This window comes from Vidua chalybeata, chromosome 3, assembly GCF_026979565.1.
Source record: "Vidua chalybeata isolate OUT-0048 chromosome 3, bVidCha1 merged haplotype, whole genome shotgun sequence".
Taxonomy (NCBI): Eukaryota; Metazoa; Chordata; class Aves; order Passeriformes; family Viduidae; genus Vidua; species Vidua chalybeata.
Window position 1 is genome coordinate 52,398,749 of NC_071532.1, and position 17,473 is coordinate 52,416,221.

General features: G+C 41.4%; 1 protein-coding gene across 2 annotated transcripts in view; it reads right to left on the reverse strand.

Annotated features, from left to right (window-relative positions):
• PLAGL1 (PLAG1 like zinc finger 1) overlaps positions 1-17,248 on the reverse strand; it is a 43,342-nt gene extending 26,094 nt beyond the window's left edge. The window contains exons 1-2 of one of the 2 annotated variants that reach the window (XM_053937192.1): positions 17,225-17,248; positions 135-177 (exon numbers count right to left, since the gene is read on the reverse strand). In XM_053937192.1, the coding sequence (XP_053793167.1) occupies positions 135-153 (19 nt within the window). In that variant the 5' untranslated portion in view covers positions 154-177; positions 17,225-17,248. Of the gene's footprint in view, positions 1-134; positions 178-17,224 lie in introns of those variants that run through there. The other variant, XM_053937193.1, reaches the window with a different exon arrangement.
• Positions 17,249-17,473: the final 225 nt, after the last annotated feature.

Sequence of the window (17,473 nt, forward strand, 5' to 3'; positions counted from 1 at the left end):
GTTCCAGAGGAAACGCAAATGTAAAAGCAGACTTTATACTTCAGATAAAAGACATCAATCATGAGTACATCTGGGAATCCGATCAAAACATATGGTACAAAAAAATCACTGTGGGATGATGGAAATGTACTTACAGAGCAGGTCTGTGGACATGTTTACAGATCAGGCAAAGGAAACCTACGCAAAATAAATGAAAAAAGAATTATCAGTTTTCTGAACTAGGACTATTCATGTTTATATCTCGTGCTAATAATCATATGCATAGTCTTTTAGTTCTTTAGGAAATAAGGATAACACATCTAGAGAAATCTAAAAAGAAAGAACTTCAGTTTGTAGAGGAAAAGAAAAACTGATTCTGCTTCATTTCACAGACAATGTAAACTGACAATATTAATATTATCAACTGACAATATTAATATTGTCAGTTTATTATTGTTATTGTTATTATTGTCATTAATATTAACAATATAAATACAATGTATTTTAATTAAGACCAGTTCACTGTATTCCACATCTTCATTAACTTTTATTATTATGTATTTTCCAGGTATCAATTACAACAGAATTTTCAAGTATCATGTATTTTACCCCACTGCATGCTGTTCTGTGCCTAAGCCTGATATTTCTAACAGTCCTGACCCTTGCAGAGTCAAAAAGAATATTAACCAAATATAGGGCAAGACATGTTATCTGGTCTCTTGAAGGACTTCTGGAGACTTTTGGTTTTCTGCTGAATTCATTCATCTTGTTCCCTTCTCATTCATCTGCTGGGTTTTTACCTAAATTTTACTATAAGCATATAGGAGTAGAATCTGAGTTTTCTGTAGCTGTCTTAGCAATCCCCAGCACATGGGTATCCCAATGACTGAATAAGGCTACGTGGAGCTACAGAAATAATAATGTGTGTATCAGTATGGGGACACACAAATAACAGTACAAATCATATCAGTATGCCATTTTATGCCATGTATAAATCAGGCAGTGTTTAAGGCAGTTTAAAGGTGTGCGTGTGTATGAATTAGGGTGAATGAAAAATGTTCAGTAAGGCCAAGTGCTGAGTCCTGCCCTTGGGTTTCAACAACCCCAGGCAGTGCTACATGCTGGGGAAGAGTGGCTGGAAAGTGGCCTGGCAGAAAAGGACCTGGGGGCGCTGGTCAACAGCAGCTGAGCATGAGCCAGCTGTGCCCAGGTGGCCAAGAAGGCCAGGGGCATCCTGGTCTGGAACAGCAATAGTGTGGCCAGCAGGAGCAGGGCAGGGATTGTCCCCCTGCACTCAGCACTGGTGAGGCTGCAGCGCAAATCCTGTGGTCAGTTCGGGGAAAGATATTGAGGGGCTGGAGTGAGTTCAGGGGCAACAGAACTAGTGAAGAGTCCGGAGCACAAAGCTTATGTGGAGCGGCTGAGGGAATTGGCTTTGTTTAGCCTGGAGAAAAGGAAGCTCAAGGGGACCTTATGACTCTCTACAACACCTAAGGAGGTTGTACACAAAAAGGAGGTTGTAGCCAGGTTGTAGCCAGGTGGGATGAGTCTCTTCTCCCAGGTAACAAGGGACAGGACAAGAGGAAACAGCCTCAAGATGTGCCAGGAGAGGTTTAGGCTAGAAATTACAAAAAAAGTCTTCATCAAAAGAGTTGTCAAGCACTGGAACAGGCTGCCATGGGAAGTGTCCCCATTCCCGTGGATATTTTAAAAATGTAGACATGGTACTTAGAGAGATGGCAGTGCTGGGTTAATTGTTGGAATTATGATCTGAAGGGTCTTTTCCAACCTAAATTATTCTATGATTCTGTGAAAACTTGACTCTGATGAAGACAACAGTATTTTGTTGCTGACTGAAATAGGTCCAAAAAAATCTTCATTTTAAAAAATACAATGATAGCTAGTAAGATACTTTCAAATTAATTGGGGCTGGTTGCAAGAACTGAGTTGTGCTGAGAGGAAGCAGAAGTAAAGGGGCCCACACGCTAGAGGGACATCAGTGAGTCCTCTTTCCAGATAAAATAGGCATGCTGACAGCAGGCTTCCTAAGCAGCAAGTGTCCTAGTCTGATTTCCATCATCCAGAAAACACTTTATTTCTGAAAAAAATCTGCTCTGCAGTTTGACGCCATTCTGGCTGAGAGCAAGGCTCTTGTCTGTGGTGCTAATTTCTAAAAATATAGCCCTTGCAGAGGGAACAGTGGACTTTAATGGCATCCATATGTGACTGTACACGCACCAGCCTTTGTCATCCCCAGAAACAGCAGGCTACTTGTTATCACTGTCAAAGCAGAGCCATCAACTAATAGACAACATTTCCCTCACTGAATAACTAGATTAGTGATTGAATTATTTAATTGTGTTGGCATTCAATCTGCAGGGCAATTACCTGCTAAACCACCACAACACAAGCTCTTCCCTCCCATATGGTTTGAGTCATTAGTATACCTTCATTGTCACACATCTGGTCTGCAGCACTGTCCTGTCATGAGGAAGTGCAGCCTCAGTCCATGCCCTCTCTGGCCCCCACATATCCTCCATCCAGCCTTGTTACAGTGACACTGTGGTCCATGAACATCCCAATTAATTTTTGGTTGAGTTGTTCTATGATGTCATTTTGGGGGTAAATCACCAGTGTTTTTCTTCACAGGCCACTGATGCCTGAAAATTTTTTCCCCCTGTACAATTCTATGATTAAACAGTGTTAGCAACAGCAACCCCAAGTGCCCAAGTCCAGCCCTTGGGAAGGGCACAGAAACTACAGACCAAGAGGGAGCACCTCCGTGAGGGCACCCCAGTCACTGCAAAACACCCCGCTCACAGGAACAAGGAACCACACCACCAGAAGGAACTGCTCCTCTTCCAACAGCTATCTCAGACTATCTCTGACAGAGTGAGGATAAGTGCAACAAATCTTGACCTGTATTTGCAGGGGCAGGGGAGTTTAAATAGAACTACAAGCTCCTTCATAAGCTATGCCAGCTCTTACTTGCAGTTATTCTCAACAGGGACACAGAACTGCCTGCCATCCTAGCTGCACAAAACTATACCGTAAATCCCTCTCCTTCTTCAAGGGTTCGAGGGCACCCCTTGTGCAGTGTATTTCCCCCGACCAAGGGAGTTCCAACACACGCAGAGCTGTGGCAACCACAGATACTGTGCCAAGCAGGCACAGTACCTGGCAGCTTCTGGCCACATCAGCCACTTGTCCATCTAAACTCAGGTGGCTGGCCATGAACCACACTGATCTTTAGACAAAGGGTTGTAGGTATATTGGCCAAATTTGCTGTGCTGCCCACACAGTCAAAATAAGCTGTTTGCAGTTGCTCTTAAGTATCCTCCTTTCTCATCAATGAATGGGCAGAAGAGGAAGCGAAGCTGAGTGAGGGATGTTTCCCATACATGAAAATTGCAGGCTAGAAAAAGTGAGGCAAAGCCTAATGAGGTTTTTACAGGCTTTCAGGTATCATGAAAATAACTTATTCGTTTAGGTTGAAGAAGACTTGATGGGTTGAGTACAATAGATGGTTAACAGTCAAGAGATAGCAAAGCAGTGATTACAGACACTTTGAATGATGAAAAATTCAATGCTTTGTGGTGGTGGAAAGTGATTTGCACGCATTAGAGGAAGTGGGGATGGGTTCTACACTGCCTAGGAGGACATGTCACAGTGTATTTTGTCTTTTCAGGATTTTAGGGATTGGGTTATTTTCAGATGCTCCACCATTGCCAAAAATTCAGAGGCTATGCATTTTATGTTTTATAAGTGATTTTAGTGGGCACACTGTGGGCATGTATGACTCAGAATAGATACATATGATAGATACATATGGTCCAGTCTCAGAGGACTGTCCTGCGATGTCCAGAGTCCACAGCAGGAAAGGCAATGCCTGCTACCTGCTCTGTTCTGGTGCAGAAGACATGGAATTAATGAAAACAGGCAGCAGTTTCCAAGTATGGTTCAGGAGGAGGACCTACAAGGAGGATCAAAGTCACTGCTACACCAGAGAAAAGGTGACTTCCACAAGGAAATGCACAGCAAGGAAAACTAGACTGCACAGAACCTATGGGGCTGTTCATGACACATGAGACATCTGTGAAGGCTGCCAGCAATGGCCTTGATAACTTCCTTGCTTATCAGTGGTTCACACTGGGAGGCAGCAAGAAGGGCAGCAAAGACTCCACCTTCTACAGCTGCTGCAGGTCACTGCAGAGTTCTAGGAGGACGACAAGGTTTTACCACAAAGCACTTGTTTCCCTGGCCTTGAAGCTCATCTTTGCCAGAGACAATAAACTCGATGGCAAGGGAAGCCAGGAAACTGCTGTGTGAGGGACCTTTGCAATGCCTGCAACGTAAGACTACAACTTGTTTGAGACAGCTGCCCTGCATGTAACACCCAAGGATTCTCACGTGGGTTCATGTGACAGAGCTCTTCCACTGACCTCTCTTTCAGGAGATGTACATCTATCTTCTCTGGCATCATACCAGTCATCAAAAGACTAATCTCACTGTGTGAAGTCATCTGTCCACCTTACTCATGCAGCTGAAAAGGGACACTGCTATTCCTTGGATACTCAGAAGAACGCCCAGAACAATTCATTTATAGATTCACAAGAGCCACATGTAAGTGACATTGCTATTTAAGTACCTTTTATCATATTTTAACTAAATAAAGGTAAAACACAAGTAAATGTATTTTTTCAAGACATCTATGGTAAGTAATAGAGTTACAGATGTCTAAAATACACAAGTAAAGATGTGACAGGAAAACCACACTTAACCTACTTATACTGAGATTAAATCAGGAAGGACTCTCTTTCCACCACCACAGAAATCAGTTGCTGGGGTTTAATTTTCAGCACACCTGATAACTCAGGTTGCAATCTCTCAGAAGAAAACACTTTCAGGAGACAATGAATCTATCATACAGTGTTAGCATTCCACTAATGTCCCTACTTGTGTTCTTTTGGCTACTGCTAGTGCTTGTGCTGGGCTAACTGCTGACATAGTTTCTCTTCTCCCAAATTCATGAACAAGAAAGACAATAATAATGATGTAGAAATTGCTTAAGATTAACACGAAAAAATTAATATGCACAGCCAAAATCTTCATCTAAAGAAACCCACGCAGATTTTCTAAAGTTTGTGTTAGTCCCACGTGTACCTCTGTATCAGGATTTAGTGCATGCTAAGTACAACCCCTCAAATGTATGATTTATTTGATCTAACTGATCAACAGTGATATTCTGCGCATTTTTAGTCTATCATATCATATGTAGAGTCCCTCACTAGCAAAATAGATGAAATTATAAATCACTTTATTTATAATATAAAATAGTATAAGTTATACTTTTACAATTACTTGGGGTTTTTTTCAAGTCATGGTATTATTTTATAATTACAAAAGAGAAAAACTGTTTTGCCATCATCTCTTTCTTTATGTACAGGATTCTGCATCTTTCCCTTGATTAAGCAAAAAACCTTGTGCAGTACAACACATGAAAGCTTGTATCCACAATCTAGAAATTTGTCTCACTAATATTGCAGAAGGTCCCTAAGTAAGTCTTATTTGTGAATGCAAAAAAATAAGGAAAACACAATATTAAAAATGCAATGTCTTTCTCTTTTACAAAGGACTATGTAGAGGTAAAAGAACTGTACAAAATCATAAGGCAGACTGCGAGTGGACAAAAGTCATGTCCTCAAGGATGTTTTCTCTAATGTATTTACTATGGACATTTTGTACACCTTCTTGATAATGTTTTAAATTGTGTTTACAGACACACAGACACTATAGAAATACATAAGCTGGTCTTGCTCCAGAAGGAAACTTTATAACTATATACACATCTCCACAGATTAAATGCAGTAGTATGCAAACAACTAAGAGCCCTGTCAGTTCCCAGCGACTTCCAGTCATCCTATTGAAAATTATTGGATCCCTTCGCTAATATTTCAGCAAAGCTATACCGAGCATTAAATTTGGATACACAAAAAAGTCCTGCCTTAGCATTCCCTCCACCAACCAATCAATATTCTAACCTGGTTATGATCACCTCCACATCTAGCATCAGCAAATATGGTCCACACACAGGCACCTAATCTATCTAAGTCTGTTTTCAGTTTAAAGCAAAAAAACCCCAATTTTCATTAGAAGTAAATACATCTTATATCCTGTGCCCTGATACCAGAAACACAAAGATGAACAAATCTCATTCCATGTTTCAAAGCAAATTCTTCCTGTTCTGAAATATGGCACTGTCTCTCACCGTATTTTCCAAGCCTGTATCACTTGGCACTGATCTATTTTGGTCAGCAAAAGACCTGTGGCAGATAAGGCACCAAACACAAGTCTTTGCCCATCTTCAGTGCCCTGGTAACAAGAAAAGCTATTATATAGATTTTTTAAAAAGAGATAGTAACAAAAGGCAGACAAACTCCTAGGAAAAGATACCAAATATCATCTCATGCCAGCCTGCCTTACTGAGGCTGCTTTTGTTTTTTGGCTTTGCAAAGCGCTCAGAATTTTGACTGCGATCCAGCAAAGCAATTCTGCATTTCCCATGTTTTCCCACCACTGACTTGTAGGGAACTATTTGTACACATGAAGACAAACCTACACTTCATATTTTGCTGGGTCAGGATCAAGGCACCAATCATCTTCCTGGATCCTTATTTTCCTATGAGAATTGGATAAAATGAGCTAAAAAAAAAGAAATCTTGTAAGTGTGAGCTTTAGAAAGCCTCAAGACCCAGGAACATTCCTAAAATAATTTGCATTCCACAGCAGCAGGGCAAAACCATTTCCATTTCAATGAGCCCTTTGGAGACTAGTCTGGTCTACTGGCTGAAACTCAGGACTGAACCCCAGCATAAAATAAACACCAAACCCAGTTGTACAAGGTCACGTGAAAAGCACTTTTTCCTATTCTCCCTCAATAACTTGGCTAAACTCTTTCATCACTTCAAGCCTGCATCCCAACACTTATTTCAAGAAGGGCACTGCCACTCCTCTGCTGGACAGACTGGTCAGCAGGAGATTTCCTGTCCCTTTCCTGCAATCATCCTCAAGCAGTTGTCCCCAAACAATCAACAAGTCTTTGGCTTCAAAAAAGGTTTGACAGAAACCTGGGGTTTAACACTCACTTCTTTCATAAGTTTGATACAAATAACACACACTAGCAGCTGAAAACTTTCCAAATGCGGTGAGCAAAACCCACAGTGGAGACAGACAAAGGGACAAGTTCCCACACGGTGCAACAGTCACTCCCGTGACCAGAAAGGGGGATACGCTGATACGCTTTTAGTCAGTACTTTGGCAATGTCAGTAAATTTCAGGAAATCATAAAAACAGATTTGTCATCTAGAAGCCAACACCTTACCTCACACATCTTGCTTAGATTGTGGTAATCTAAAACCTCCCACCCTCAAAATGCTCACAAACTTGCACATTATCTACAACATACGCAACCTAAGCACTATTGCAATAAGGTGATGCAACGTGTAATATTGCTGCTATATTATAAAAACACATTCAAATTATTTGGTCAAATTTCACTTCTCAGTTTTGCTCACTGTCATACACTTTCAGCAGTTTTAAATTTCAATGCTGAGAAATGACTACTTCATTTAGAAACTTGTAAAAGTGAGGAAGTTTTACCTGAAAAAGGATTTTGGGTCAAGAATATTGGTATTTTTCAGCTATTTTAGATGCAAAGTGATCTTCACAGTGATTCCAAGGGGTTTAGCAGCTTAGTCTCCTTAGCTGCTTCATAAAAGCTGGACGTCTCTATACCTAAATTATGTAGCAAAGCATAATTAATGCGCTTCCACAAACAGCCTCACAGTTTGTTAACAGCTTCTTGGCTAGTAGAAATGTTTTCTTTTTCCTCTCCACTCCCAAAGGCCCCATACTTCAGAGATTTGCTTGAGCTGCCTGAAGTAGGCAATGATAACACGAGTACATCCTTGTAACTCTGAAGCATAAGCAAAGTTTTCACCAAGAACTTAATACTCGAGGCAGAGAGACAGCAGGAGCTGATTTGTTTTAATTAGCGCTGCAAGACTTATACTGGGGAACAGCTGCCTGTCACATTGCTCCATTTGTTTGCTTCAACCTGCAAGCTCAGATTTCCTTTGGACAGCAGCTGGACCTGTCAATGGCAAACTCGGCAGCAATACCACCCACATCCTCTTCCTCCTCTTCACACACATGGACTGGCTGGAGCAGGATACTGCATGGGAAATGCAAGCTACCACTTCATATGCTACAGAGGCAAGGGACAATTATTAGAACTAATTTACTGAAATTAGCCATCACATTAATTGTCAGGGACTGATTCTATTGGAACCAAACAGTAACTTGAGAAGTGATTTCTTATTGCCTTTTCTTAAAAGGTATGTTTGTTCTAGGGGTTATATTTTCATAGTAGTGCCTAGAATGCCTATGGTGCACGACTCCAATAATAACCAAATCCTCCAAATGGCTCATATATGCTCTAATAATGAAAGCTATACATGTTCCTAAATATTACTTGGCTGTTTCCTTAATTTTTCCTTTGGTTATCATGCCATTTAATAACTCCAAAAATCTACAAATTGTGGCTCACAGATTATTGTTGAATAAAAGCAGATATAGATGCAACTATTCATATTCAGCCCAGTAACCTCTTTCTCAGATAAAAAAGAGATAAAATGTTGCTTCCCATTGTCAACTAAAGATTAATTGAACCTTTTGTTCTCCCATACTGACAACTGGTCACACAGATTTATAAATGGACTCCTGCCTTTCTGAGGTCTGGACTGGAATTGCATGGTATACAAACCTGTTTGGGATTCTGTGCCCCTTCTTGTACATTACTCAAACAAGAAGCCAAAAAAATGTGGCATTACATGCACAGTGTTCATGCTCGTTTAAAATTTCATCCTGCAGGGCAATGTTGTTCTACTGTTTTGTCCAGCAAAACTGAAACTTGAATAAATTATAGGAGATTGTCTCTTCTCTACATAAGGTTCTTTTTTTCAGTGAAAGAGAACGTGAAAGGAATTATGAAAACAGGATAACAAGGTCAATGATGTAGAGACCAAAGGTAAAGGAAGAGCCACTACCTCCACAGAATGCCAAAAACAACTTAAAAATAAGTCACTGTTAATTCCTCTGTCAATACCAAATAAAGAGCTTGGAATATGGTGCACCACAGATTAATGAATGCCAAGTGCAGGCTGATATAAAATACACCTTGTATTTCAGCAGTTTGGCATTTTTATTGCAGTCACTTGTCTGTATGCCAATTTTTCAGAGACAGCCTTGGAACCTGATTAACTTCTCCATGTGCTCTAGAAACAGAAGCAAAGAACACCATTTCTTCATTTAAAAGTGATCTTGACATAGAAAAAATACAATAATTTAGAAAAAACAAGCTAAGTGATCTCTAACCTTTTATTAAAATTCACCGAGAGGTCTCTTGTCTTCATTTCTTCACCAAGTTGCAGGACCTCTTCAACTCCAACTCTGACTTTTGAAGCATCCATTTAGTATGGTTCTGTGAGTTAATGAAAAGTAACCTGAAACAACTCAGATGTTTTGCATTTGCACACCAAGTTAACAGAAGGCTGGTTTAGTAATTTACAAAAACCTACATGCACATATTCTGTCAGAGGTTTATACAGCATGTGAGGTCTGCAAGTGGAAGAACTCAGGGTTATCTAAAAGTGCCCACTATCAAACACTTGGATGTCTTCTGTCAACAGCTACCAAAGTGTATTTTCCTTGTTGTATCATGCATTCTAATCTCCTACATCTACTAAAATCTTAATAACAAACTAATAGTTTTCTAATAAATGGTTGCTAATGACTTGCTAACCATATTCACACAGGGAGAACCCACATGATTCAAGAGTCAGTGCTCTGCTGGGACAAGCAGGTCACACTCTCCACAATTATGCTGTCTTAAGTTGTTTGGTAAACTTCATGGATTCAACTTTGCATTAATATCCTTGTCAAAACACCTGATATTCAAATTAAAATTTACTGCAATTTGAGATTCTGGGACCCAAATATATTATTAAAAGTATGATAGCAACCATAACACCTCAATAGATGTGCAACCATTTTTTGCTATGAGGATAGAATTTAATATTAAACATTATAACCTGACACTGGGTTTTTCTAAATTAGATGATTACTTAATAAATTTATAAAGTTATCAGTGCAAATCACTGACCACAAAGGTAATTCAGAGACTTATACAGTTGAAAAAAAAATCAGTGAATTTGACAAGTAAAAATTTTCAAAGTAATACATCCTGCTGATATTTTTACAGATCAAAAAAAGTCACTCATTCTACATTGTCTCAACTATTGCATGAACTTCTTTTTTAGATTTGGGTAAAAAATATCTGAAACAATCTTATTTATATTCTCTGTTTTCTATTAGTTTAAGAAGTCCATACTAATTTCGGTAATGTCTTATTTTAAAATTATTTTATAATGCTGAGATTTTTGATGTTGATAAAAGTGGTATGAAAAATTTAGCAAAAATCTGGTAATTTTATTTTTGAAAGGACTGAGACCACAACCCCTTCTCTTTGATGACCTCTAACATCATAGTATACACTCTGTAACTCAGTATTTTATTTTAGTTAGAGGTCTAAAAGTCTGTAAATATTTGGCTGTATAGGTCCTGAAGCCTGCAGACTTGAAGTGTTCTGAGATTCAGGCATCAACACTGACAAATTGCTGAAATAAGAACAACTTAAAGGAAAAAAAATCATTTCAGGCCTTATCTTTTCTATTAGAGTAAGACAAAGGGTAGAAAGCAATTTAATATCCCATTTATCCTTGTTTTGTTTTCTATCTTGTCAATCTCTCTGTTTTGGCCAGGGCAGCCTTTCTTCTTTTCATTCAATAAATGCTTAAAAATTAGGATGCATTTTTATTAACCAGAACCCTCCACAGACTCAGTGAAAAATCTGTATAGCAAATTCAATTATTAAAAAGGGAGACAATTCCTTCTATCAATTACACTAAGAGTATTTCAGAGAGAAGAACAGCATGTAAATGTGCACAAGTCAAGTAAAGATGATTTCCAAGTGTGAAAATCATTCTTGTCCCTGGCAGCTGCTATGTGAGAAGTAATAAGGTCCAGAAGCCTTGCCGGGTACAACCAGTGACAAGAATATCATTACGATCCATCTGCAACCCCCAAGAGATGCAAAATGCCTCGCCAAACTTTTGTTCTAAGCAAAACTAGAAATCCAAACAACATGTTTCCAAGCCAGGACATAGGGAGTGTCACCACATGAACGCCTCCCTGACCCCCTCAAATGGTTTTGAATAAGGGCAAGCTGAGAATATCTTTCAGAACTACAGAATTTTGGTTATCACAGATTTTATAGTAAATGTGTTTGCTTTGCCTGCATACTTACTCGCTTTGTGAGGAAAGGAGTGTTAGGTTTGTAAAAACAAGTGAGTCATGAACAAGTCAAAATATTTCCAGTAAACTTATTTTTGCCTGCATACCCGGAGTTAACTGAAACCAAAACATTTTGCAGACTTGTATCAGTTTCACTGGCTTGTGATGAATCGGTGCTCCAAGCTGTGCTACATTTTGCTGAAATTGTTAGTAACAGAATCACAGAATCAACTAGGTGAGAAAAGAGCTCTGAGTGCAACATGACCAAACATCACCATGTCCACTAGACCATGGCACTAAGTGCCACATCCAGCCTTTCATTAAACACCTCCAGGCACAGTGACTCCATCACCTCCCTTGGCAGCCCATGCCAATGTCTGATCACCTTTTCTGTGAAGAATTTCTTCCAAATGTCCAACCTAAAACTCTCATGGGACAGCTTGAGACAATGTCCTCTTTGTTGCTTGTTGCCTAGGAGAAGAGACTAACCCCCACCAGGCTATAGCCTCTTTTCAGGCAGCTGTAGAGAGTCAGGTCTCCCTCGAGCCTGCTTTTCTCCAGTCTAAACAACCCCAGCTCCCTCAGCTGTTCCCCCAGACTTGTGCTCCAGACCCTTCACTAGCTTTGTTGCCCTTCTCTGGACAAGAGAAATTTAATTCACCTTCATTTGGAGTCCAACAGCCTAACTGTGGAAATCCTCACCTGACACTTTTTTCTTACTTTCATTGGCACCCACCACTGAGGACCAGCACTGAGTGACCTCTCTCCAGTGCCTGGCACCACTGGGATGAGGAAGGGCCATCTGGCTGCCAGGTTTACAGGAAGCAAATGATGCATCTACTCAGGATACCTCGTGCTAGTTTTCAAATTTCTCTTCCACTGAAAGAGGGAGGAGTGGTTTTGTTATAGCACATTTGGACTCATTCTGGTCAGCAGCTCTGGTCTTTTCTTGGATGAGCCCCGAGAATACAAAAAAAAAAATAGTATTTCAGTAGGCAAATCATCTGCTGCTCTTTCTTACTGTGAGAGGTATTAAGTCACTTGCCTCATTAATATGGGTGATTGCTTAGACACTTAAGTGTGGAAAAGGATTCTGTTACATCTTCTTGGTTTGTCTTAATCACTTTAAAAGGATTTAATGTCTTTTCCTTACTAAATGATGCAAGTGAGCCTTGACTCTCAGCACATAAAAAAGAAAAAAAACCAGAAGCCAGAAAGCATCCTAGAACATGTACGGAACATTTCTGGAGCATTACAAAGGTTGCCTCTGCACAGAAAGTTAAGCTGGTTGCTAAGACTAAATGAAAATTGAATTGAAATAGAACCTGTGATTACAAAACATATCTCCAGGGGTTCTGTACTTTTATCTACCAGCTTCTGTTATGCTAATCAAACATCAGTTATGTTTTCAGTAACTTCTTTCTCTTAGCTAATATTTTCCAGCATTTTACTACCTTCCCTCTGCCTTTTCCTTACTCCCTCTTTGCAGATCTTTGTGCAGCATCTCTACTTCCCTTCCTTTCAAACTCCTCTTGGTTCTCTACATGCCATATCTGTGACAATGACTCTGGAGATAATTCCACCTGGAAAAGAAGTAATATCTACCTCTTCAGGGACAAAATAAGCATTGAACAACTTTAGTTATGTCTTTAATATGTGCTTCACTGGTCCTTCCACCACTTATTATTGCAGGACACTAAAATGATTAGACACTTGGTGTCTTCTTTGGGCATCAATCTGTCAAGGTACTGACGAAATAGAATTCTATTGCTACATAAAAAACTTGTTTGTTGCTCAGTTTTACAGCACTTTTATTGTAATCTTTACAAAAGCCATACTGAATCTAAAGTTACTTATTTCTGCAGGACAGGACAAACCAAAGCTATCCATCACACTTTACAGCTGCAGTGATTGAAATAACATTCTAGCTAAAGTACACCAACAAAATTGCAATGACAGTTTATGACCAAAAGAATCACATGGGACTCTTGCTGTTGTGGTTCTCTCTGAAAGACATGTGTCACTCATGCAGAAGACATCCTTGCTTCTCCTCAAGAGTCCCTCAACATCATTAATAGCAACAGAAAGCTAGAAACAAGAGAGTGAGTGGAAGAGCAAAGTTTAATATTGCTCAATGCACTACATTTGCTTGGTGTTGTGTTAGCACAGGTTAGATACTGCTACACTAATATTTTCCTAAGTGCTTTCTTAAGCTTATATTTTTCTATCCCAAGTTGCTTGTGAAACAGCTTCTAAAATAGTGCTCTAGGTGCAAGACACAGAAAAATAAAAGCAGATCTACTCTGTCCTCCAAGACAGAACTAGTTTACAAAGGCATCCTTGATCCTTATCTAGCACTGAAACGCATGCCTTTTTACAAAAGATCAATCAGTACAAGCAGAAAAAGCAAGAAAAAATAGGAAATATAAGAAACATAGAGACAGTAAAGTCCATTGGAAATAGCTGTTGCTTCTGGATTGTCATGTCAGACATCTGGAACCCAAAACACTCTTTCACAGCAAATTGCAAATAGCCCATATACAGAAGAATGCATTGGAACATAAAGATATATCAGCAAAAAAACCAAAATTAGAAGCAAATATTTATTTGACTATCCCCAACTGACTATCCCCAGGATGTGTGTGCAATTAAATTTTATGATCCACTTTCAAGATTTTCACATATTCAAGTCAACTGACCTTCTTTCTGTCCTAACTCTTGTTATTTCCTGCTAGTCATCACAAAAAAGCAGTATCCTTGGCATCATTCAAAGAGATTTCCTACTTCTTTCCACACAACACAAGAAAAGAACAAACAGATTCTTCTGGGTTTAGTGACAATTAAATTATGCAGCCGCCTGCATGGTGGCACAGGCTAAAGTAGAAGTGTGTGACTGCTGTTCCCTTGGTGTTTGGAGCAGTCTTGTTTGCCTCATGCTTATCTTTGAAAGCAGGAACATCTTAAAATAAAAGCTCAGAGGGGCCAGTAGGGAATTAGCTGGCAATACTCTAGTTTTGAAAACATCCTGTGGGCCAGGTTGCTCTTACTGAAGAGGACGATTTAGATTCATAAAGTTAGGTGTAAGGTCCAGCGCTCAAACACATCAAACTTACAATGCCAGCACTGACTGCCTTAAGTATAGTGTGTGTATTCACTTATGGGCAGGGTGGGGGTCAATATTTTTGGGGGTTTAATCATCAATCAAGAAATTAGGAATTTGAGGGAGGGACAGCAGCTCAGGTCCCAGCCCCGACAATATACTGTAAATGAAATGTGTCTCAATAGTCAAGGGGAGGGGAATTAGCTTATGATGCTTCCTTTTAACTAAGTCCTGGCAGAAGGGCAGGCACTGAGAGAAGACAAGCAAGTGCTCACAGAACTTCACAACAGGAGGTTCTTGATGCAGAGAAAATTATAGAAATTAGAGGAAATAGAAGTTATTGCCTTTAGTTAGAGAGCATGAATTTGTGACCTGCCCTGGTTAAACTTAGAGAATAAACTACATGATTTAATGGTCCCCTTTAGGAAATTAATAATTATTTTCTTTCCCTTTAGGAAATAAATAATTATTTTCTTGTATTTATGTGATTTTTTGTACCAAACTCTCCCACTTTTGTTCTCACTCTGATACACAGGCCCAGAGGAACTGGTACAGTCCTTCTAATCTTATTTCTCTCTTTTATTCCCACTCGTCCCATCTTCTGCTTCTTACACAAATAATCCTATTATAAATTTTCAGCATCTGCATGATCAGAACAACCAGGTCCTATTTACATGTCAGAGCACTGAATAATTCAAAAAGGGGTGCTGGTCAGCCCATTACACAGTTATAGTACTCCAGGATCTATTTCAGCTCCCATTAGGTTTGCAAATGAGATTTTGACTGCTTTGACTTACAATTCAGGGCAAGTAACACACTAATGGTGGAAAACATACTGCAGATACAGTGGCACCAGGGCACCAAACACGTATAATATCGAGGAATAAAAACACAGTTTGTCACCAATCCTATGACTGTATCTGTATTTCTGTTTAGCACAACTCTCCGTGTTCCATCCAGAGCCACTTGCCCCATACAGCCCCATTTTGTGTTGTGCCGTGTGACCACTCCCCACGCACAGAGGCTGAGCGGTGCCCTTGCACTGCTTTTCCAAACCAACAACAGGGACAGGAAGGACCAGTGAAGGGAAATTCCCAATGACAGCATCTTTATTTCTCCCTGATGAAGGGTCAGAGCACAGCAGAGATGTTGCAGGGTCACTGGTATACTGAAGACCTCACAACAAAAAAGGGACACTCTCGCAAAGTGCCAAGAAGGGACAGGACTGCTTGACAACTTGTGCTGCTGCATGTAATTAGGTACCTCAGACTTAAACAGCCAGATTTTCTGCTAAGCTTTGGGACAACCAAGAATCAGGTTGTACCTGCTGATATTAATTTTACAACTGCAATGCAATCCAATCTGAATGTTCAGATTGGAAACCTCTTCCCCATTCTGTCAGAGCTGGATTGCTAATCTCCTGGTAATAATGCCAGGCACATCCTCTCCTACTGATTCCTGGAAAGAGGACGTATGTGTCATTTCTATTTATTCATGAAGATCCTCATCATGTTAGATAAAGTGGCCACAGACAAACACGCATGTAGAAACATCATGTATGCAAAATCATGGCTGGAATCTGTCCTATATAATCCTTTATAAATTAAAAATATCATCTGAGGTAGGAAGATTGTGTTTTAACTCACATTTTAAAGGCAGCTAGTACTTTTTCTCTTCATCAACTACTTTAAATACCTTCCACAAAAGCAGTTTGCCTTACTGGCCATGCATTGCAAGGTGGAACATGTTGTGTTAAAGTCAGACAGGAAGCAACAACCCTCAGAGAAAAGTTTGGCTGTCCAATATTCACCTTTCTCACAAATGAACTGTCATTTGACTAAGGAACAGAAACTTCTAATAGAGAAATAAAAAACAACTGAAAGTTGAATTTTAACCAAGTTAAGTACTTTAAGAAAAAAACAAATCCTATGTAGTAGGATGTAGTAAATGTAGTAAATCCCTCTTCCACACAGAAAAATTTTTAAAAAAAATTTTTAAAAGTTGTGTGTCCCGTAGGAGTCAATGACAGCTGACGGCTTGACCTCGGCAAGCTGTCAGCCTCCTGAAGAGAGATGGAAAACGGTGTAAACCGTGCTGCGGCGGCTTCTCTCGGCGGCGGAGGTTTTGATGCAGGCGTCGAGACCCGCGTGCGAGGGGCGGGCGCACCTTTGGAGCCGCAGTTGTTTTTCCACGCGGGAACAAAACTCCCGGACCGCGACCCATGTCGCTTGTCACGGGAGTGCCACCGCCGCACGCGGGTCACTGCCCCGCCCGCTGCCCCACGCTCTGCCCTGAAAGACCCGTGAGGGCTGTGGGTTGGAGAGAGGCACGAAGGAGAGATGAGGAGACGTCCCCTCCTCCTCCAAATTTGCGGTCCTGCGGCCTTTCTGTGCCCAGAGACAAGAGCGGCCGGGGCGGGCGCCCATCCCGGGGCTCCGGTGCCCGGCGCTGCGGGCGGACAAGCACGAGAGCCTGCACGGCGGCCGGGACGTGAGGAAAGTCGAGGGGGAGAAGCGGAAAATAAATAAGTAAAGACGAAACTCTCCTCCTGAAGGCGGGCACATTGTGGCACAGTTTTCCTGCGGCGGCGGGTCCGGTCCGACAGCCCCGGTGCTCGGCTCCTGCCCCCCAGCGCCCCGCCCGGAGCGGGCCCCCCGCTCCCCCGAGCGCCCCGGTACCGCTGCGGGACGGCGGAGCGCCCCCGGCCCGGCCCCGCACGCCGGCCCCGCTCACCTCATGGCCCAGCTCCGCGGGCGCCGCCCGCTCCCCCAGCGCCGGGCCGGGGAGCGCAGCGGCGACAGTGGCGGCTCCTCCCGTCCCCGCGGCGGTGCCCGGCCCCGGGGAGACGCCTGGCGGCGGGGCGGCGGCGGGCGGACCGGGGGAGGGCCGGGACGAGGGGCGGCCGCGCCGCGTCCCCTCCCCGCTCCGCCCCTGCGGAACGCCAGGACGGGGCGGGGGGGGGATGCAGCTCCGCCACCGCCG